This window comes from Candoia aspera, chromosome 2, assembly GCF_035149785.1.
Source record: "Candoia aspera isolate rCanAsp1 chromosome 2, rCanAsp1.hap2, whole genome shotgun sequence".
Classification (NCBI taxonomy): Eukaryota; Metazoa; Chordata; class Lepidosauria; order Squamata; family Boidae; genus Candoia; species Candoia aspera.
The window spans coordinates 74,993,909-75,018,468 of record NC_086154.1 but is presented as its reverse complement, the minus strand read 5'-3'; the positions used below and the strand labels follow the sequence as shown (position 1 = coordinate 75,018,468).

The 24,560-nt window shown below is 40.4% G+C and overlaps 1 protein-coding gene across 1 annotated transcript in view; it reads right to left on the bottom strand.

Annotated features, from left to right (window-relative positions):
• RASGEF1C (RasGEF domain family member 1C) overlaps nt 1-24,560 on the bottom strand; it is a 111,143-nt gene that overhangs the window by 52,004 nt on the left and 34,579 nt on the right. The window contains exon 2 of the mRNA XM_063292256.1: nt 802-987. Coding sequence (XP_063148326.1) covers nt 802-981 — 180 coding nt within the window. The 5' untranslated portion in view covers nt 982-987. The remainder of the gene's footprint in view (nt 1-801; nt 988-24,560) is intronic.

Genomic DNA, 24,560 nt, shown 5'->3' with positions numbered 1-24,560 from the left:
TCTGGCTGATTGTGGGGGCCCATCTTGGGTTTTATTTGGGGTTTATTTTAGCTTTTTGTGATTATTTTTCGATTTTGATATTGCTCTGAATTACTGATTTATTGTTATGGTTTTTGTTTTCTTTTTGTTGATGCTGTCTGATGCCTAGACTCCTTTGGGGTTGGGGCAGGGTATAAGTACTATAAAATAAATATATAAACAAACAAGCAAACCAAGGCCCATCAGATATAAACATTCAGAATGGATGGGCAAGATATCTACTTTTCAATACAGGTTTCTTTTAAGAGTGATAACTCATGCTACATTCTGCTTTACCTTTTCAGAAACTGGGATGTTTTGGCTAAGGAAACAGCTCTCATATTATAAGAATAAAATCAACTGCTGAAGTTCAGCTAGTCTACAATTTATTCACTCTTGGCAGTGTTCCCACTGACACTGGGAACAATAGCTATTTAAGAAGTTCGCGAGCCAGAGATATTGTTACTAGTTTATCATTGTGAACTAGAGTTCTGTGTTATGAAAAACAAACAAACAAAACCCCACAAGAAAGACACTGTTTCAGTGGAACTAATTACAGAACAGGGATGCTTAGAGAAGTGTGTTCGTATCAATTTATATTTCTACTAAACAGTTGGAAAGGCAACACAAGGCAGATGAAATGGAAAACATTACAGTATATTGTTTAATTGTAACCTGCATCAAAAGAAACTTTCCTAATTTTAAAAAAATGCTGATAGCTTGCAAATAGTGATGGTCCAGTTCATCAAAACAAATGGCAGCTCACATTAACCAAGTATTTACCTCAGGGTAGTAGTCAGCTGTAGGTATAAGGTGTTGAATTAAAGCATCAAGAGATGCTGAGGTAAGGTTTCCATCTTGAAAGATCAGTCCTCCTTCATCATCTTCTTTGGATGGATGGAGGTGATGAGGGCTGAAGCCGCAGGAAGTAAACATGCTGGCAGAGCTCAGTGTTTGGGGCATGCCTTTCTGTAACAAAGGAAGCACAGATGAAAATCAGTCAAAGGTACACCCCAAAATTACAACAGAGCCTGGCAATGAATGAATGAAAGGGAAATACTTGCATTCGTAAAACTTCCTGGGACACACTTTTCCACCACCAACAGCACTGAAGAACACTGACCAGTAGAATATAAAATATGAAATAATTATACAACAACAACAAAGAACCTCAGCAAACTATTCAAAGGCAAAAAACAATCTGAATAAAAATGTCTTTGACAGCCAGCAGGAAAACACCACTAGATTAGGGAGAGACAGATCCATTCTAGTTTTTATAGCTTACATTCATTTAATGCTGCTCTGCTATCAGTTGTGAATTTGGCACAAAACCCCCCATCAACATGAGTATCTGCATACATTTTTATGCTCATTTATCCTAATATATTCTGTACAAAACACATATTTTTAAAAGCAAACACACACATCTTTGTATTAATATAAATGCAGCACAACATATGGAAAATGCAAAATTGAAGGTAATTACACCCTAGTTCATAAATTACAAGGGCAGAGAACATAATTGGCCAATGGGCTGGATTACTCTCCTGGCCTCTTCTCAGTGGCAAATGGTATTCCAGGTAGGAATGAGACTTTCTCCTTCTCTGAGGCTGTTCTGCTAATAGAATACATCTGAAGAGCCACCTTCACTCCCACTTTTCTTTCTCAACATCAACATCATCAAAAAGAGAGAAGTTAGGGAATTCTCAGGATGCACCATTTCATGGTGCTTCCATTCCTTTGAAACAGCATCTTCTAGCTTCCTCTCTAATGATTTCTCCCAAGGAAAGGAGAAATGGAAGAGAGACACCAAAGAGCTGGTTCTGTCTGCCCCTTGCCTTTTTATATGGAAAACCCGAAGAGCAGGAAAAGTTTAGAGATGTGTCAGATGAAGCCATTCTCTGTACCTGGAAGCAGCAGCTTCATTCACCCTTTGATTTTTCCTTTGTTTCCCTTGTCTTTTTATTTTTGTACATTATAAAGAGGACTGATGGCTGAATTCAGTCCACAAGCCAGATCTCCTGGTATTTTGATTCCGGAAGTGCAAACTGAAATAAGTTTATATTAAATTACTGCATCAAACAAATCCCTCCCTCCTTATTGGTGGATCTAGCTTGACTTCCTTTGACTAGAGCCTGGGAACATCATCAAGAAGCTGCATTCCTATTGAATGTGCTTCAGGATGGAGAATAGACTTCTTTTCTGAGACTCTTAAAACAACTTGGAAAGTTTCATATGGAGTTTGTGGTCTTTCAGATACACTGCTTTTTCTAGTGTAAAATAGAGTTTCATTATCTTTGCTGGCAGAATATATAGTCAATTTAATTTTGCTGGTGTCCATCTGGTGATGTCATGTATAGATCTGTCTTTTATGTTGCTAGAATAAGCTGTTACTATACACATTGAATCTTCTTGGCTGAACTTTATTAATATGCCTCCTGATTTGCTTGGTACATCAAGGCCAAATGTTTCCATTATTCTAGTCGCTATTTTATTTCCAACTTTAGCATTCCATGTTTCTATAATTCCTATGACATATTTTTTGGGAGGAAGGGGAAGTGCTGTGTCAATGAGATGTTGCAAGTCATCATAAAACCATTCAGCTTCTGCTTACTTTGCATCTATGGCTGGAACATACACTTGGATCACCATAATAGTGATTGGCTTGCCTTGGACTCAAATTTATATCATTCTATCATTTGAGGGGATGTTTCTGAGCACTAACTTTGGCACCTTTTTGTTAATACTGTTGGCTATTTCTTTTCTTCTATGAATGTTTTGTCCACAGTACAAGATATGCCATTCCTTTGATGTGAAGTAATATATTCCAGTTCACAGCAGTTCACTGATTCCCACAATAACAATGTTCAATTGCCAATTGTGCATGGACAACATCAAGTTTGTCTTTGTTTGTGTTACTGACATTCCAGGTATCAATGATATACATATCTTTGCAGCATCAAATTCTCTGTTTGGCTTTGTAAATGCCAGCTGCTAGACATCCTTTCTTCAACAAAGGATTGTTACCTTGTCGTGGTGCTGGAGCTTGAGCACCTCAATGATGCCGTGAGCTAAACCATGAAGGGCCAGCCAAGACGGGAAGGTCATGACAGAGAGGTCAGACTAAATGCAATCCCTGGGGAAGGTAATGGCAACCCACCCCAGTATTCTTGCCGTGAAAACTAAATGGATCGGTACAACCAGAGATATGTTGGTATACCATCGGAAGATGAGACTCCCAGGTCAGAAGATGGTCATAAAATCCAAAAAATGAATGATCTCAATTCGAATTCAGGGCAAGCCATCTAACATCACAGTGATCCAAATATACGCCCCAACCACAGATGCTGAAGAAGCTGAAGTAGAGCAGCTCTATGAGGATCTGCAGCACCTACTGGACAACACGCCTAAAAGAGATGTTATTTTCATCACGGGAGACTGGAATGCTAAGGTGGGCAGTCAAATGACACCGGGAATTACAGGTAAGCATGGCCTGGGAGAACAAAACGAAGCAGGACATAGGCTGATAGAATTTTGCCAAGACAACTCACTCTGCATAACAAACACTCTCTTCCAACAACCTAAGAGACGGCTTTATCTGGACTTCACCAGATAGACAACACCGAAATCAGATTGACTACATCCTTTGCAGCCAAAGGTGGCGGACATCTATACAGTCAGTAAAAACAAGACCTGGGGCTGACTATAGTTCAGATCATGAACTTCTTATTGCACAATTTAGGATCAGACTAAAGAGATTAGGAAGACCCACAGATCAGCTAGATATGAGCTCACTAATATTCCTAAGGATTATGCAGTGGAGGTGAAGAATAGATTTAAGGGACTGGACTTAGTAGATAGGGTCCCGGAAGAACTCTGGACAGAAGTTTGCAACATTGTTCAGGAGGCAGCAACAAAATACATCCCGAAGAAAAAGAAAACCAAGAAGGCAAAATGGCTGTCTGCTGAGACACTAGAAGTAGCTCAAGAAAGAAGGAAAGCAAAAGGCAACAGCGATAGGGGGAGATATGCCCAATTAAATGCAAAATTCCAGAGGCTAGCCAGAAAAGGAATTATTTTTAAACAAGCAATGCATGGAAGTGGAAGAAGATAATAGAAGAGGAAGGACAAGAGACCTCTTCCAGAAAATTAGAAACATCGGAGGTGAATTCCAGGCAAAAGTGGGTATGATCAAAAACAAAGATGGCAAGGACCTAACAGAAGAAGAAGAGATCAAGAAAAGGTGGCAAGAATATACAGAAGACCTGTATAGGAAGGATAACAATATCAGGGATAGCTTTGACGGTGTGGTCAGTGAGCTAGAGCCAGACATCCTGAAGAGTGAGGTTGAATGGGCCTTAAGAAGCATTGCTAATATCAAGGCAGCAGGAGATGACAGCATCCCAGCTGAACTGTTCAAAATCTTGCAAGATGATGCTGTCAAGGTAATGCATGCTATATGCCAGCAAATTTGGAAAACACAAGAATGGCCATCAGACTGGAAAAAATCAACTTATATCCCCATACCAAAAAAGGGAAACACTAAAGAATGTTCAGACTATCAAACAGTGGCACTCATTTCACATGCCAGTAAGGTAATGCTCAAGATCCTGCAAGGTAGACTTCAGCAATTCATGGAGCGAGAATTGCCAGATGTACAAGCTGGGTTTAGAAAAGGCAGAGGAACTAGGCACCAAATTGCCAATATCCGCTGGATAATGGAAAAACCCAGGGAGTTTCAGAAAAACATCTATTTCTGTTTTATTGACTATTCTAAAGCCTTTGACTGTGTGGACCATAACAAATTGTGGCAAGTTCTTAGTGGTATGGGGATACCAAGTCATCCTGTCTGCCTCCTGAGGAATCTGTATAATGACCAAGTAGCAACGGTAAGAACGGACCATGGAACAACGTACTGGTTTAAGATTGGGAAAGGTGTCTGGCAGGGTTGTATACTTTCACCCCACCTATTCAACTTGTACGCAGAACACATCATGCGACATGCTGGGCTTGAGAAATCCAAGACTGGAGTAAAAATTGCTGGAAGAAACATTAACTATCTCAGATATGCAGATGATACCACTTTGATGGCTGAAAGCAAAGAGGAACTGAGGAGCCTTATGATGAAGGTGAAAGAAAAAAGTGCAAAAGCTGGCCTGCAGCTAAACCTCAAAAAACCAAGATTATGGCAACCAGCTTGATTGATAGAGGGAGAAAATGTAGAGGCAGTGAAAGACTTTGTATTTCTAGGTGTGAAGATTACTGCAGATGCTGACTGCAGTCAGGAAATCAGAAGACGCTTAATCCTTGGGAGAAGAGCAATGACAAATCTCGATAAAATAGTTAAGAGCAGAGACGTCACGCTGACAACAAAGGTCCGCATAGTTAAAGCAATGGTGTTCCCCGTAGTAACATATGGCTGCGAGAGCTGGACCATAAGGAAGGCTGAGAGAAGGAAGATCGATGCTTTTGAACTGTGAGGTTGGAGGAAAATTCTGAGAGTGCCTTGGACTGCAAGAAGATTGAACCAGTCCATACTCCAGGAAATAAAGCCAGACTGCTCACTTGAGGGAATGATATTAAAGGCAAAACTGAAATACTTTGGCCACATAATGAGAAGACAGGAAACCCTGGAGAAGATGCTCATGCTAGGGAGAGTGGAAGGCAGAAGGAAGAGGGGCCGACCAAGGGCAAGATGGATGGATGATATTCTAGAGGTGACGGACTTGTCCCTGGGGGAGCTGGGGGTGTTGACGACCGACAGGAAGCTCTGGCGTGGGCTGGTCCATGAAGTCATGAAGAGTTGGAAGCGACTGAATGAATAAACAACAACAAACACATCATAAGCACCAATGCCAATAGTATTTTCCCTCTGCTCTTACCCATTGAAGGTAGCTCAGTAGATACGTTCCAACCCCGGGGTGGGGTGGGGGGGGCCATGGCTCATCTTCCAGTATTTATTTATTTATTTTATATCTCACCTTTATTATTTTTTTATAAATAACTCAAGGCAGCAAACATACCTAATACTCCTTCCTCCTCCTATTTTCCCCACAACAGCAACCCTGTGAGGTGAGTTGGGCTGAGAGAGAGGGAGTGGCCCAAGGTCACCCAGCCGGCTTTCACGCCTCAGGCGGGACTAGAACTCTCGGTCTCCTGGTTTCTAGCCTGTTGCCTTAACCACTAGACCATAGAGGTTGTCCTGGTTGTGAATGTTCACTTAGTATATACCCCAAAGTAAAGCTCACAGCACCATTGGGATGCACAAGTCCCTTTACGAATACAAGGCAGTGAACCATAAAGGAGATTAAGGAAGTTACCCAATCAAAAATAAGATTACTTTGGCAAGTTTTTAAACTGGCAAATCCATGCTAACATTTTGGGATTACAGCATTCTGTGCAAGATGCATACTGAAAATCACTTTATGATCTGCTCTAAAATTTTCCCAATTGATGTCACACTGATAGGTTTGCAGTTTCCTGGATCTTCCTTTTCTCCTTTTCTGAAGACAGGGACATTTGTTCTCCTCCTGACATCTGGCACTTCACTAGTTTTCCAAGATTCTTAAAGATCGTACACTGGGGCTTGGTCAAAACATCAGCTAGCTCCCTCAATACCCCAGGATGCAATTCATCTAGTCCTGGAGATTTAAACTTATTCACAGTGAAGAGATATTCCTGAGCATGTTTCTCTCAATCTCAAGCTTCAATGCTGCCCTTTCATCCTGCCCTTCACAGCTCATTGGGAACAGGGTTTTTTGTTGGAGAAGATTCAACCAAATTAGGAGTTCAGCAACTCTGACCTTTAACATCAAAGTAAGAAATTGCAAGCGAAACATCTTTACTTTCTTGGCAATACAAGAGCTTGAACATTTTGGCATACATCAGTCTCTACCCCACCACCACCAGTCACAATAGTAATTCTGGGTTACCTTTTAAGGTTAGCATAATGCACAGTCACTCAGCCACCATCCTACCTTTTGCCAAACATATAATGATGACCTGTACCCATATGCATTGCCATGTTACTTTTTAAAACAGTAATTCAGAACAATCACCATCTTATTAAATACATTACCAACTCTTTTCTGTGCTCCTACCTTCTCTTTTGAGTAGATGCAACACAGCTACACTAGCTTCTCTGCCTCCCACCTCCACAGACACCCACGCATGACCATTGATTTCCCAAGGGTCAATTTATTCTGATCCAGTTAATGAGCTGCTGTTTGTAGCCCAAGTAAAACTGCCTAAATACACATTCCCTTTCTCTTGATTGAAGCGAAGCCTTGCAGGAGTTCATCTAACCCAGTTAAGAAACTGGTGCAGTTTCTACTATTTGTGTGGATCTGCAGCCAGCACAACCTGCATAAGTTGATATGGATCCTTTAAATCTAAGACACCACGGTTTCACCTGTTATTTGTAGAAAAAGTCTTAAGATCATGGTCAGGTATGCTGTGCTGAAATCCTGGAAAAGAAAGGAAAAGAAAAAAAAAGACTCTCTTGAATGGAGCTCAGCTGTTATTAAATACATGGACCCATCCATGTGGTTTCCTTGCTAACATTACAGAAGTGATTTTCCATTGCCAAGAAACTTATTTATTTATCTACGTAAATATATAAGCCACCACCATATATCAGTTGGCATTCTCTAGGTTCTGACACTTTTTAGCTTTTTTCCCGCCCAGATCAGCCCAGACAACTGGATTCTGCCACCTGCTATAGGGACTATGTCTGAATCCACCTTGGGATTTATTTATTTATTTATATTTCACATTTCTATCACCACCCATCTCTCCCGAAAAGGGGACTCTGGGCAGTTTACAGTCAGAATTAAAACACATAAATTACAATATAAATAACTCTATAAAAATAGAATAAATATAAAACATAAAATCCAGCAGTGCAGATCTTGTTAGTTGGGGAGAGATCTATAATAGCCACCTCCAAGATGAACTGGTGCCCCTTTCACCCCAAGCGAGGCAGAACCAGGTTTTTAGTAGATCACCACTTTCTCTCAACTTCTGTTTACCTTCTGCCTAAAAACAATAACAAAGATTTGCTAAGAAGCAAAAATTGAAGATAATAAAAATGAATGTATAGTACTAATGGTTACATCATCATCATCGTCGTCATCATCATCATCATAGAGGCTGCATGACTCCAGACATCATCATCATCATCATCATCATCATAGAGGCTGCATGACTCCAGACAACTCTGGGCATCTTACAATTAACAAATAAGAATGAACCATGACATCAAGAAAGAAAGAACTATGCACATCCAGAAAACACAATAGAACAAAAAACACGTGGCAGGAGCTCAACACCCATCCTAGTCCCAGACTTGGGAGAACTGCTAGGTCTTCCAAGACTTTTGGAACATCATCAGAGAGGGAGCCATATGGATCTCTGGGTGGATGCTGCTTAAGGTGGCAGGTACCATGACAGATGGTGTGCTTTCTAGCTGATGGGTGGCACCCATTCTGCTTGATCTTTCCAGATGGGCAGAAAATATTTGAGATAGGAGGTCCCTCAAATAGCCAGTCCCTATGCTATGAAGGGCTTTGTAAGTGATAAACAGCACCTTGAATTGCACCCAGAAGTAAAGTGACAATGAAGATGATGACAACGACACAGAAGTTCTCTATAGATTGTGTCAATATAGCAGAAGATAGAATGCTTAAAATGCTTATAGAGATGCTATCAGAAAATACCCTGTATGGGGCCTATTAGGGTAAGAAATTCCCACAGAAGGACAGAACTTTTGGTTCATAGGGCTAACTAGTAAGCTTAAGTATTAGGAAGCAATATTTTGCCCAAATTGGTTATCCTCAGCCCTTTTCTTCTGAGTAAATGCTTAAAATCAGATGCATTCTTTCTGCTGTGTCATCAATGCAATTGGAGATAAATAACAATTACACAATAAACATCTTCTACATCTGGGCATTTGGGGGAGAGGATTTCAAAGCAAAAAAGCTCAAATAAAGTGTATACTGTATGTGACAAAAATCAAGAAACCGACTTGAAGAACATAAAAGTACCAGAATTAGTTTTTAAAAAGAAAGTTGACAGTACAGAGAAAGCTAAAGCCAAACTTTTGCACCTTCCTTTGATGTTATGATTTTGCTTACACATATTAGTGACCTACAGTTCTTATCAACATATCATCCATCTCAATGCATTGGCAAAATCAGATTATGCAATGAAACACTCCTGTTTGGGCACAATTTAATAAAGCCACCAATCCTAACATTCCTTTAGATCTAGGCCATTGGCTAACAATTGCCAGGTTAAACACATGAACAGAAGAATGTAGGGGATGGGGAAAAAAAGAAATTATTTCACATGAACTGTCTGAAGACATCTGGACCCAGCTGTGTGGGCGTCCAGGCTCCAGCCATAGAATGCTCATTACATCACCATTCAGTGAAAAGGCCATGAGAGCTTGGTCTTTGGCACTTTTACATTTAAAAACAACAGAAAGTCTTGTGGCAAGCAATAATGATATTGTCAGTATTGGCTGCCACATGAACTGCCAGATCCTAAGAAAAGAAACCAAACATCCCTCTCCTGATTAAAACTCAAAACAGAACACATGCAGTCTTGTTCTTAATTTCAAAGGACAAAATGCTTGTAATCAGCAGCTGAATGCATGATAATCTGGGACTAAGGATTTGGCTGTCTTCCAGTTCTAATATTTAATACTGTATTTAATACTGTATTAAAATTGGAAAGTGGCCAAATCCCATTTCCAATTTCCAATTCTCTCAGTAATGTTATTAGTTTTATTTACGCAGAAACAATAAGACTGCATGAATGAACAGATAGTTTTCTTCATCCTAATTTAATCCTTCAAGGGACAGAGACTTCAAATCCTAGACTTTCCAGGCAAGCAGATTGGGGAGGGCTGGGCTATCTATCAACATATATGGAATTGGGAATAAATTTCAGATATTGAACTGTCACACTCACAAGTTTGCACAATACTTTCTTCAATATAAATGAAGTATTCCTATCCTATTTGAAATCATAAATTATTATTTCTCTGTGCCACCTCTAGTTTTGTTAGACAATTAGAAACTTAAGAGAAGGGTTCCTGTTTATTGGCCATACAAATGGCTCTTCGGTTTCTCCAAAAATATAAACAGAACTGAATTATTCTTGAAGTTATATTTCTTTATTTTAAAATGTTGCAAAATACAGTGAGGAAATGGATGGAAAGTTTTCAGAGTTGTCAAAAAATTAAATATGGTGCTATCTACGCCAGCACAGTGTTTTCAGAGTGGTAAGTCAGGCATGATCCACCCACTAATAGGCTGGAATCTCTTCTAAGAACCAGCAGATGAGGCTGTTACCAAAACCAGGATATTTAGCACTTGCTAGCTTTAATGCAAAGCTATGATATAAATTATCTACCTGAACATTCTTTCATTTTTCTGTATAAGGCCAATAAAGCAGGTCACAATCCAGAAAATTACTTCAGTCATGCATCAGTCAGAAGAACCTGTGACTTCTTTTGAATACAGTATGCCCAGTTTATTATAAACTGCTTTGAAATTCCTCAAGAGTTACAAAATGATCTGTTGGGGAGCACATATGGAGTCCCAAAGAATATTACTTAAGAGAATGTGGTACCCCTTAATTCAGAACTTACTTTGGCTATAAATGCAACAGAATTCAATTATCTGTATTTTGAGGAAAGCATTTTCTTTCACTCTCAGTCTCATATCTGAAATACAAGAATGAAAGTTTTACAGACTATTGTAAGGATCACTGGAATAATATGCTATTTATAATAAAAACAACACCAAGCCATGCTGAACACACACCATTAGTTGCCCTATTCTCTGGACGATCACAATAAAAATACATTCAGTGATGTTGTTTTATTCTGTTGCAGAAAAAAAGGCTAACTTTGCTAGTTTTCAATTCAGTCTGTGATATTTCTAATTATGGTGGCAACTATGACACATACAAGCTGTATTCACACAAGATACTAAACCATGGTTTGCTTAATTTCAGTTGGACAGTAATCCATAGATCATAGTTTATAAATCACACAAGCTAGGTTCACACATTACATTAGCATATTATATAAACTCAGCCACACAGATATACAGTTGGAAATATTAAAAAGTGAATTCATGCAGAAGACATAGTGGACACTAATAGCTTGTAGTCTTGCTTATAGTTATCCAGCACTTCTAATTCATTCATCTATCTTCTACATTTGCATTTCACTTTTCTCCCAAGAAATTCAGGATTGTATAAGTCTGTTTAGTAGATTTGTTTGATAGAGACCTAAGAATATTATGAGAACCCAATCATTGTGGTTCACAAATCCAGCCAACTGTGGTATAATAAACAATGGTTTAAATCAGGGTTCCCCAAAGTGGTCAATATCAACCCCAAAGGGTCAATGGGACTATCCAAGGGGTTGATAAATGTCTGAGGGTCAATGGGGGGGTCAGTAAATGTGTGTGGGGTCAATATGTGGTCGATAAATGATTGAAGGTCAATTAATCTTTTGGGGTCTCTGTAGATCTCCACACCAGTCCCTAGTCCTCAAGGTGGAGGAGGGTAGCAGCAAAACAGTGTTAACCAGGACTGGATGGTCAGCCACCAGTGAAAGCAACTTTGAGTTGTCTCTATTATTGTTATTCTTATTTTCTGTGGTACTATTAGTTAAAGTAGTATTTATTAAATTATTTTCATATAATAAATGTTTGGGAGTCAATGAACAATCTGAAACTTCATGAAGGGGTTGATGAGCTGAAGAGTTTGGGGATCCCTGGTTTAAATGAACTTCAGCTTAGTCTGATATGTAACCATTCCAAGTGAATTTTGTAGCTGAATAAGACTCTGAATTCAGGTGATTCCAATTTCACCACACAATCCACTATTACCACTGAGAATTTGGAAAACCTTCACGTGTAACACAACTGCAAATAGAAGTGTTGGGAAGCTGTTCCCTTTGCCACAGAAGAATTGCCAATCATATAGCCAATTTCAACATTTTGCTTTGACCATACATATTTTCATAGTAAGGAGACACTACGGTACATGAGATAAGGGTTCTGGGAATTTTGTCAGGCTATGGAACCTGTTAGTAAAAATATAAATACATATTACCACCCGATCATGCAGAGAGGGCATGTTACGGACCCCGTCTGTAAGAGAATTTCATCTGGCGGGGTCCAGGAAGCAGGCCTTCTCTGCAGTGGCCCCCGCCCTTTGGAATATCTTGCCCCCAGAGGTGAGGCAGGCCCCTTCACTCCTGACCTTCCAGAAGGCCCTGAAGACCTGGTTCTGCTGTCTTGCTTGGGGTGGGAAGGTGGGCAGCAATTCTTGGGGGTGGCTTGCGCCTTAGAGCCCCTCCCATCAGATTGGAATTTTTATAGCCACTTACATGCTATATTTATTTATATTGTATTTTATATCTGTAACTTGTTTTTACTTTTAATGGGATTTTAATTGTTATAGTATTAATTTTATTGTAAACCGTCCCTCTTTTGTGGGAGATGGGCGGTAACAAAAATTTGAATAATAAATAAATAAATATAATATTTTCATATTCTCCAAACACCTGATCTAGAGGCAAAGTACTAGTGATAGAAAATTGGATGTGTTTGAACTTTTTATTTGTTCTTATTCTGTCATGGAACCCCATCAAGTTCTCATGGTACCCTAGGTTTCATGGAACACAGCTCAAAAAACCCTGCATTAGACTTTATTTTATTAAAACACACAAGTAATAGAGAAAAACAGTGGTTGCTTCTAAGTGCAAGGTCCTGTTTTTTTTTTCCTTTCTGAAATAGTGCAGGGCTATGGACAGGGGTTTGGAGCTGGCTTGTAGAAAAGATATAAAAGGGTCAGTAATATCTTTCCATTCTTATCAGTTCTTCCCATATCCTATTATTTGCTCTGTTCATTTAAATTACAGCATAGCTGTGTTATCTTAGTTGCCTGTGGCTAATGCTAATAAAACAGATTTGAATTGAGTTTTGCTATGAGATATCTTGATGTATTATGCACATGTAAAGTAATAACTGAAAACAGATTGTATCAATATTGTTTGGGAGCATTATGCACCCTGCCCATAAAAGTCAATTGTCAATGAAAAATGAAATATGATTCCTATCCTAGTTGGGGCTGATGGATATTGTAATCTAATATTTAGAGACCCAAAGTTGGACATCATTCCACAGAGCTAAACAATAGTATGTGGATGAATAGTGTTTGCAAAAACTTTGAGGATATCTCAATGTGGGAAAAATGATACTGAAAATGACTTTACAGCACAATGGAAAAAAATATAAGCTGGAAGGAGGATGGAGGTATGCAAGATGGAAAAAGCAACATTCTCAGTGAATTAAAATTTAGAAATGGAAAGATTAGGGCTGTGCAAAAGCCTTTGAAAGGAGGCTTCACAATGAATATATACAAAGCATATCTTATAAAATCACTAAAGTCATTTAAAAAGCTTTTGGGAGATCTCTGAAAATTGCTACAATGAGGTTGGGGGGAAAATGGGAAAAGGTGCAGGCAGTGATGCTTATATTCTTTACTGTGGCTCACCACAAAGCAATTGTAGGATTGTAACAGAGGCATTCTTGCTGTGGTGAACTAATTAACACATGTAGTGTGTCAAAACATGATTGCGAAGATGGTTTACACTCCTTGGAAACTCATTACCTGGTGATGACATATATCAGCAACAGTGCCTGATGTTAATAGCTTTCCCAGCACAAATTTATGGATATCTATTCAGAAGTAAATCTGACCAAGTTCAGTGGGGTTTAGTGCCAGGTAAAATATCTGCTGCATAACTTTTATCAACAGATCAAATGGTCTGATCGCTTATGGTCAGGAAAATGTAAATATTTTTAAATACTGGACTAAAGAATTTGTATTTTTTTTGAAGTAATGCAGTGATGGAGTTGCTATGATTTGGCACAACATCATTCTGGAAGAGATACAGAGGGAAAGAATTAATTTCATCGCTGACACGTCCTCACTCTTGGCTTAACAGATACAGGCACGGCTGCATATTTTGATGTGCACCAAGTTATTTAATGGCAAACTGTAACTGTTTGCTGTCAATATAGTTGGTTTAGGCTGTCATTCCATTTCCCAATAAACTATTATTTTATGACTGTAAACCACGAGTGACTTATTGCTAAGAGCAAAACAGCTGCTTCTGTTTACTCATACCGCTATTGAGTTATCCTTGTCTCATACATCAATTTCTTCAACTGCTGAGAACAGGAGGAATCTGAAGCTGTTTGCCATTTTAACAAGTTGCCTATTTAAAGTACCTGATGAAGATAGCCATTAGTAGCTGTCAAATTATCTGCACTACAGGCTCTGATGAAACCACAGTGGTGATTATAGGAACACCGAATAATTCAAGTCGTCTACAAGAAGAATGAGGCTGGAATCACACTTGGCTCATTTGGGAAGTGGGAAGCTTGCCTGCTGCTGTGAATCTTCTTGCTCAGTTAATGAGAAATAAAAATATAATATATCTGTGGATCTTTGCCAGTGAACTCCAGCAAACTGTCTCTGCTTGATTTTCAGTGATTTTCTCCTCCTGAGCCTCACAGAACCTGGGCGAGGTGTTTTAATAGATGCAGAAATCTGAAGTAGGAACAAGTTCCCCAGTGCAACAGACGTGGGATTACATTCCAACCAGGTTAAAATGTGGCTTTTAAAAAATCTTCTACTTTCTTACAAGGGAAAAAGCTATTAGTATCTTGTGAAACTACTTGTCTTCTTAAAGCTCTATAAATCCCTTCCCAACACATTTAGAACATTCCTGTGTATTTGACCCTAAAGCTAGTAGCAGAATTGCCATGCTTTCACCCTTGCAGTAGGTCATAAACATGTAATTTACAGCCCACAAAACTGTCAAAGTGCACATACTTTCTGTCAGTTACAATAAAAAAAACTTGAATGACCAAACAAGTGGAATAATGGAACTATGTGACTTATTAATCCATGTGAATCACAAAGAAAGATAAAACAAACAGGTACAAATGCTTTTCAGCATCATGTTCTTTCTTTCTTTCTTTCTTTCTTTCTTTCTTTCTTTCTTTCTTTCTTTCTTTTCTATCCCGCCTTTATTATTTGTATAAATAACTCAAGGCAGCAAACATACCTAATACTCCTTTCTCCTCCTATTTTCCCCACAACAACAATCCTGTGAGGTGAGTTGGGCTAAGAGGGAGTGACTGGCCCAAGGTCACTCAGGTGGCTTTCATGCCTAAGGTGCGACTAGAACTCTCAGTCTCCTGGTTTCTAGCCCGTTGCCTTAACCACTAGACCAAACTGGCTAATAATATTAGCAAAATGTAAATTCAAAAGCTTTTTTTCCCCTGCATTCTTCAAATAGGCTTTTCCTTTCAATTGGCACTATTATTATATCATTTCGGGACTGGATTATTCAGACATAGGAAAATCCTTTTTGATTACTTTTAGGAATTAGTGACAAGGATTCTCTTTACCTAATCAAAGTAAATTATTTGGAATTCAATTCTGTACCAGAAGTATATAAATGAGCCCAAGTATTCTGATCCTTGATATGCTTGCCACCTAAATTCATCTGTCATACTGTACTTTAAGAGCTGTTGTTCAGCTCTTAAAATATAAGTGGGTTAATGAAGATCAAAGTAAAAAAAAAAGTAAAATTATTACCAGAAATTTCAGATCAGATTAGAATGGGATACAATGGCAGAGCAATGGACCTATTTATTTTATTAAACTGATCTAAGTAAAATACAGTCAGAGTATATGGCTAAGACATAGTAATTTGTATGATGTTGACTTCCTGAAATATTCAACATTTTGGGGCAAGCAGACTGGGGTACATCAATGCATAGATGTGACAAGGTGGACCTGGAAATTTTACATCAGAGAGAGCCAGTTTGGTCTAGTGGTTAAAGCACTGGGCTAGAAACCGGGAGACTGTTTCTAGTCCTGCCTTAGGCATGAAAGCCAGCTGTGTGACCTTGGGCCAGTCCCTCTCTCTCAGCCCAACTTACCTCACAGGGCTGTTGTGGGGAAAATAGGAGGAGGAAGGAGTATTAGGTATGTTTGCCACCTTGAGTTACTTATTAAAAAAAATAATAAAGATGGGATAGAAACTAAATAAAATGAAATAAATCACTTCTGCAACACTGAGACAACATGCCATACCTTCTACTCAGTGCTCCCACAACCTTTCCACTCTCTGTCTTGTCCACCAGCAACAGCAACTAGCATTTTGCTCTACGAAAGTAAAGGAGATTTGAAGCAATAAGGAGACCATATAGGCAAGATGACACAGCCATAGAATCCTAAGTGGCAGAAGGGGCATTTAGATCATCAACTCCAACCTCTGCTCAATGCAGCAGTTCAAATTATAGCATCCCATGCATATGGCTTTCTAGGCTCTGCTTGAACACGTTCAGTGAAAAATAGCACAACAGTTGTCTGGGCAATTAGTTCCAATGCTGAATTGCTCTTACTGTTCAGAATTTTTTTCTAACCTTCAATGGGAATCTGCCTTTCCGAATCTTAAATCCATTATTCCATGTCTTAACACTCTGGAATGTGAGGGAACAGGAACTTAATCTCTTTCTCTGTGACATCCTTTCAGGTATATAGATATATAACAGAGACTACCTGTCCCTTTTATATCTCCAATATATCCCAGTGAAAACCCAGTAATTCTAATGCCTGGAAGAGTAGGGCAGTTGATTAAAATCTGGCAAAGAGCTGCAAGCCAGAAATGTCTCTGGCTCAGTTCTTGCTAGAGGAGGAAAGCAAAAGCTGGATTTCTATTTAGGACTGTCTTCCCTGACCTTCCTAATTCATATGCTTCCCTCTCCAATACCAGAATTTTCTCTCTCAGAGAATAACAACAACAACAACAACAACAATAATACTGGTATAAGAAAATGAATCTGGGAAGCTACTCTTTTTTTCATCCTTACAGAAATACACAATGAGCCACACCAGCCCTAATTTCTTTTTCTGTACAACAGTAAAAGTTTAAGCAGTTCAGTAGCAGCTTCCCCTAACTTGCTCCTCCTCCAAATTGCCAGCTGAGAATCCTGAGAGGCTGGAGGGAGGCTTACCTAAAGCACTGACCTACAAAGCTTGGAAGTAGATGAACTAGAAATTTATTATGGAATGCTTTCTGAACCAAATAAACATGAAAGAACTTAGATTAACAGACAAGCCCAGGCTGAGTTCACCAGCTCTTACATTAGATAATTACAGTATTTGTACTTCAGAAATTTATCTATCTATCTATCTATCTATCTATCTATCTATCTATCTATCTATCTATCTATCTATCTATCTAATTTATCCCCGCCCATCTCCTCCCATCAGAGGCCTCTGGGCAGTTTACAACAAATGATTAAAACCATCAGAATAATAAAATACAATAAAAATACTATAAATAGAAATAAAAATAAAGAATAAAAATCCAAGCAATGAAAGATCTAAAACAGTCCAAGTGTGGGAGGAGTGGTCTATAACAACCATCCCCATGTAACTCTATTCCCCTCTCCACCCCAAGTGAGGTGGCAGAACCAGGTCTTCAGACTCCGCCAAAAGGCCAGGAATGATGGGGCCAATCTCACCTCCGGGGGCAGCACGTTCCAGAGGGTGGGAGCTACTGCGGAGAAGGCCTGCTTCCTGGACCCCACCAGATGAAATTCTTTTACAGATGGGGTCCGTAGCATGCCCTCTCTGCACGATCGGGTGGGACGGGTTGATGTAATGGGGAAGAGGCGGTCCCTCAGGTAACCTGGCCCCATGCCATGTAGGGCTTTAAAGGTGATAACCAACACCTTGAACTGGACCCGGAAGCAAACTGGGACCCAATGCAGTTCATGCAGCAGTGGTGTTACATGTGCCCTTCTGGGGGCACCAAAAACAGCTTGCGCAGCTGCATTCTGGACCAGCTGAAGCTTCTGGATACTTTTCAAGGGTAGCCCCATGTAGAGCGCATTGCAATAGTCTATCTGAGAGATAACAAGGGCATGAGTGACTGTTCGAAGGGCCTCCTGGTCCAGGAAGGGGCGTAACTGGTGCACAGCACGTAGCTGCACAAAGGCTCTCCTGGCCATGGCTGCCACCTGCTCTTCAAGCAGGAGCCGTGAGTCCAGGAGGACCCCCAAGTTATGCACCGGGTCTCTCTGGGGCAGTGCAACTCCATCCAGAACCAGATATGTTAATGTCCCGGATACAGAAGAACCATTAACCCACAGCCACTCAGTCTTACCAGGGTTCAGTTGAAGCCTATGGTTCCCCATCCAGGCCCCCACAGCCCCCAGACACTCGGAGAGGGTGGTCACGGCATTACTTATTTCACCCGGGATGGAGATATACAATTGAGTATCATCAGCATACTGATGATACCTCATCCCATGGTGACGGATGATCTCACCCAGTGGTTTCATGTAGATGTTAAAAAGGAGAGGGGAGAGTACTGATCCCTGCAGCACCCCACAAAGAAGGGGCCGCGGAGCCGATCTCTCCTCCCCTATCAACACCGACTGGGATTGGCCCTGGAGGAAGGAGGTGAACCAGCGTAAGACTACGCAACCCACCCCCAACTCCCTGAGCCACCCCAAAAGGATACCATGGTCGATGGTATCAAAAGCCGCTGAGAGGTCAAGGAGAGCGAGGATGGATGCACTGCCTCCATCCCGCTTCTGCCAGAGATCATTCATAAGTGCGACCAATGCAGTTTCCGTCCCATAACCAGGCCTGAAACCGGACTGGAAGAGGTCTAGATAATCCATTTCCTCCAGGACCCTCTGGAGCTGCAATATTTTGCAAGCCAATTATTTGTTGCCTATTCTCAATTATTCCCTTCCATTTTTTTCCTTTAAACCTGCCATCTTTATGTGCTGAAAGTTGTGTAATGTACAGACAACAGTGTTACATTAACATTAATTGCCAGCATGCTGTTTGTGAGAGCAAGGTCACCTTCACAGCAGAGTGCTTGTGTTTGTTCATGTCTGTAAATTTTGTCTGAAAGGGAAAAATGAAGTAATTAACATGAATTTGGGAGACAGGGCCTAGTAGAAGGTAAACAGAAAGAGGAAGATGTATAGCCAATTACATTAAACACCAGTCAAAATTTCAGCTGCACAACAGTTCTCCAGAGCGTTTAATCTGTTATCTCATATGACTTCCTTCTTTATGTTCACACCAGCAATTAAGAAAAAAAAACTTCAGCAAGCAGCAGGATAGCTAAACTATTTGATCTTAAAACATCGCAACAGAACAGAATTAAAATATGAAAGGCTAGAAAATAGCTTAGTGCCAAACCAAATTAAATTGTTATCATTGCTTTTTTTTGGGGGGGGGGGAGTGTGTGATGAGCTACTTCTTACATACATTTATGAGGTTTTTCATTTCCCTTACTGACTTTAAAAAAAATTGTAGCAGCCAATGGGATCACCATGGAAAGCCAATTCTCTTCCTGCTAGCTGTCTGGACACACAGATATGTCCTGCAGACCTTAAGTTTAAAAAAATGGAGTTTTCCTCTTGAGAAGGATCTGACAGGGAAAGCAGAAGATAAGCCTCTTCCTTTCTCTGGATTGTTAAAAGCAGATTTCAGGATCTGAGGGAAGATAAGTAAAGCAAAAGTAGGTCTGTGGTCCAAAACAAGCAGATGCAGACACTCAGCAGGAATGGTGGCTGCTACAGAATCAAAGCAGGAAAAAGAGGAGGGACTCAGCAGTTACTGCTTCTTATTACAGGCAGTCCTCACTTAGCAAGTGGTAATTGGGACCAGGAAGTCCGTTGCTAAGCGATGCAGTTATAAGGCACAATGTCACATGACCGTGGTGACTTACGATGGCTGTTGCACCAGTCCCAGTTGTCGTCATTAGGTGAATCTTGCATGGTCGTGGCATCCCACAGTAATCTGATCGCCATTTGCAACCTCCTGCCATTGACTTTGGTTGTTGGAAGCCAGCAGTGAAGGTCTCAAATGGTGATCACGTGACCATGGGATTTTGCAATGTCATAATCGTGAGCTAGTTGCTGAGCACCTGAATCGTGATAACGTGACTGCGGGGACACTGTGATGGCCACAACTACGAGGACCCATCGCAAGGACCCATCATAAGAACCTCTCATTCAGCACTGTCATAACTTTGAATGGTTGCTGAACAAGCGTAGGTTAAGTGAGGACTACCTGTAATGAGCTTGGAACAGAGCCAGGATTTATACTTTGGGTCAGGTGAATAGATGCTAAGGCAAGCTATATGGGCCATAGGCAGTATCCAGAAGTCAGTTAACCAGACATAGTACATTACCTACCTCAATCTATAATTCATGCCTCTGCCCATAATGCCACTGGGAAGTGAAAATGCACACAAATGGATGCACACAAATGAACACAAATGGATCCATGCAGATCCTAAAGCGGTATTCAGATAAAGCTTCACAAACTGAATATATTTCAAGAGGTTTTCAGAGAATGAATAAAGGTGCAGGCATAGGAAGAAAAAGAAATGGTTATACTGTATATTGTTTTTCCAAAAAGGCACCTGTAATGGGCTGTAACAAGATCGAGCTTAACAAGATTCTGTGAGAATAACCAGAACAAGATTCTGTTACTGTAACCTTACAATAAAGGTATCATTAATACTTTTGGTTTTGGTTTCCTGTCTGGACTACCTCAAACATCAACCTTGCAAGTCTGAAAGCACTTTCTCCCTCCCCTGCCTTTACTTTCCAGAGAACTAGGGAGGGTCCCTTCTGAGATGCTTTCTCCAGCCCCATACCACCTTTGGACTCAGATTTCATTTATCAGACTATTGTTTAGGCTGTGGCTCTTCCTCCTGTTTCCTAAGGTTATTCTCACAGCCCATTACAACACCTGAATCAAACCATTTTTTATCCCAGATGAACAGTTTAGCAATGATTAAAATAATTTACTAATTTTGGGAGCAGTAATTCTTTTCTGAGGGGAAATGGAGTTGCTGGCTTTGGTGAGTCTGTAGCTATAGTGGTTTTCTCTGGACTCCAAGAGACCCAGAGTTTGGAGACACAAACACTGGGGAAGAAATGGGATAGAAGCGAAGAGAGATGAAGAGAAGAGAGAAGATAAACCATAACAGGAAGGTGGGAAGATGTTATTGTAGGGAAGAAAGAGGATGGAGTTGTGGATCTGAGTGAAGGAAAGAGAAGGAAGTTCCAAGATGTGTATGTGGGAAAAGGGAAGAAAATGTTAGAGGGGTGAAGAAGATAAGGGAGAAGACTGATATACTTGGCAAAGAATGTATGAGGGCATGATGGATTAATGGGTTGAAGCAGGTAAGTGACTTAGTGTGTGGTGCACTGCTGGCAGAGTGAGCTCCATAGAGTGATAAATGTGGAGGTCCCTAGTGATTCCATGATCATCACTACCACCTAGGAATGGCTGCTGCCTCTTAGAGGATGGGACAGGTTCACAAAAATGAAAAAAACAAACAAACCTGATCTGTGTTGTCTGATTTTATGAAGGCTGAAGAACAGCTACCCACAACAGTTGTATTTATTTATTTATTATTTATTTATTTATTATTCAAATTTTGTTACCGCCCATCTCCCCCAAGAGGGACTCTTGAAAGACCTTCCCACTCTTGGGTGCTAGTTTAATTGGAAAACTATCACTCTCTGTATGAGGTACAGACAGCAGCTGTGGAGAGTCTCTGGGGAATGAGAGTAGGAGGGAGTGCATTCTTAACTTAAAGCCCTAGTGAGAGTAGTGCTCAGGGGCTGGAAGAGTGTCAAAGCTGAAGTCTTGGGTTTGGTCACAATGGATAATAAGTGGGAACTACAAAGGAATAAAGTGGGCTGCCAAAAGTCCCCTTTGGCCAGATGGCTGGTTAATTTGTTTGAATCAGGGAAAAGGAAAAAATAATTACTGCATGTTGCATATCCCCCCACCCAAGTTCCTGCTGGGCTGTCTCATCACAACCTTGGGGGGTGGGTGTTCTTGGAAGGGATGCGTGAAGAACCATAAGAGTATATGCCAGCAATACATACTTTCAGAAATACATACTTTCAGGAAGCATGAAGATCATCCCAGCTGCCCAGCTAAAACAAGCAGGCACCTATATTGGGCAGCAGCAACACAGGAAGATGCTAGAGGAAGATGATCACTATAATAACAATTGTTGTTGTTTATTCATTTAGTCGCTTCCGACTCTTCGTGACTTCATGGACCAGCCCACGCCAGAGCTTCCTGTCGGTCGTCAACACCCCCAGCTCCCCCAGGGACGAGTCCGTCACCTCTAGAATATCATCCATCCATCTTGCCCTTGGTCGGCCCCTCTTCCTTTTGCCTTCCACTTTCCCTAGCATCAGCATCTTCTCCAGGGTGTCCTGTCTTCTCATTATGTGGCCAAAGTATTTCAGTTTTGCCTTTAATATCATTCCCTCCAGTGAGCAGTCTGGCTTTATTTCCTGGAGGATGGACTGGTTGGATCTTCTTGCAGTCCAAGGCACTCTCAGAATTTTCCTCCAACACCACAGTTCAAAAGCATCGATCTTCCTTCTCTCAGCCTTCCTTATGGTCCAGCTCTCGCAGCCATATGTTACTACAGGGAACACCATTGCTTTAACTATGCGGGCCTTTGTTGTCAGTGTGATGTCTCTGCTCTTAACTATTTTATCAAGATTGGTCATTGCTCTTCTTCCAAGGATTAAGCGTCTTCTGATTTCCTGACTGCAGTCAGCATCTGCAGTAATCTTCGCACCTAGAAATACAAAGTCTTTCACTGCTTCTACATTTTCTCCCTCTATTTGCCAGTTATCAATCAAGCTGGTTGCCATAATCTTGGTTTTTTTGAGGTTTAGCTGCAAACCAGCTTTTGCACTTTCTTCTTTCACCTTCATCATAAGGCTCCTCAGTTCCTCTTCACTTTCAGCCATCAAAGTGGTATCATCTGCATATCTGAGATTGTTAATGTTTCTTCCAGAGATTTTAACTCCAGCCTTGGATTCCTCAAGGCCAGCTTGTCGCATGATGTGTTCTGCATACAAGTTGAATAGGTAGGGTGAGAGTATACAGCCCTGCCGTACTCCTTTCCCAATCTTAAACCAGTCTGTTGTTCCGTGGTCTGTTCTTACTGTTGCTACTTGGTCGTTATACAGATTCTTCAGGAGGCAGACAAGATGACTTGGTATCCCCATACCACTAAGAACTTGCCACAATTTGTTATGGTCCACACAGTCAAAGGCTTTAGAATAGTCAATAAAACAGAAATAGATGTTTTTCTGAAACTCCCTGGCTTTTTCCATTATCCAGCGGATATTGGCAATTTGGTCTCTAGTTCCTCTGCCTTTTCTAAACCCAGCTTGTACGTCTGGCAATTCTCGCTCCATGAACTGCTGAAGTCTACCTTGCAGGATCTTGAGCATTACCTTACTGGCATGTGAAATGAGTGCCACTGTTCGATAGTTTGAACATTCTTTAGTGTTTCCCTTTTTTGGTATGGGGATATAAGTTGATTTTTTCCAGTCTGATGGCCATTCTTGTGTTTTCCAAATTTGCTGGCATATAGCATGCATTACCTTGACAGCATCACCTTGACAGCATCATCTTGCAAGAATAATAACAATGGTAAAGGTATAATTTCATATTGCATGGGAGAAGGCAATGGTAAAGCACTCCAATATTTTACCAACAAAAACAGATAGATAGACAATATATTGCTGGATGGTGGGCCCCTCAGGTCTACTAGCACTCAACATGTTATTGAAAAAGAGCTGATGATCTTTTGGAGTACTAATGGTGTTTATGACATGGTTGGATTAAAGCCTTCAGGACATCTAGTTGCTGATGTTGCCATGCAGGAAAAGGAAGTCCAAAGCTTGAAAGAGAGAATTACAGTGAGAACATGGAATGTAAGAAGCATGAACATGGGAAAGCTCAACACAGCAAAAGATGACATGAAACAATTACATACTGACATCTTAGGCATCAGTGAATTGAAATCAACTGGAATTGAACATTTTCAGTTGGAAGATCATACTGTTTACTACTAAGGACATGAAAAACAAAGAAGGAATGGTGTTGCTTTCATAGTCAGGAAGGATATAGCAAGAACAGTACTTGGTTACAATGCAATTATTCTTGGATTATTTTTTTTACTGCCAGACACAGAGAGATGTATTTATGGAGTTTTTTTTTTGTCACATGTTCTGGCTGTAGGTACTATAGGCAGGTGAACCTATAAGGTACTACAAATATTGAGTTAATAACAGCCATCATTTGAAACTATACACTCCACTACTGAGATCCCATCAGCAAGAATGAGTACAGTACAGAGTCATGTATCAGAGGGCAACCCTTCAATAATTTCTGATAAATCTTCTGAAGCAGCATCATATCTATTGGAATATGACCACCAGACTATATGGTGCTCTGAGTACCTTTTAAAGGCCATCTAAGGAGGAGTCTTAACTCTGACTTACAGGGAGAGTTTACAGTATCTGAATTCTTCCTTCTTTCTTGAATGGCAACAAAAAAGAAGA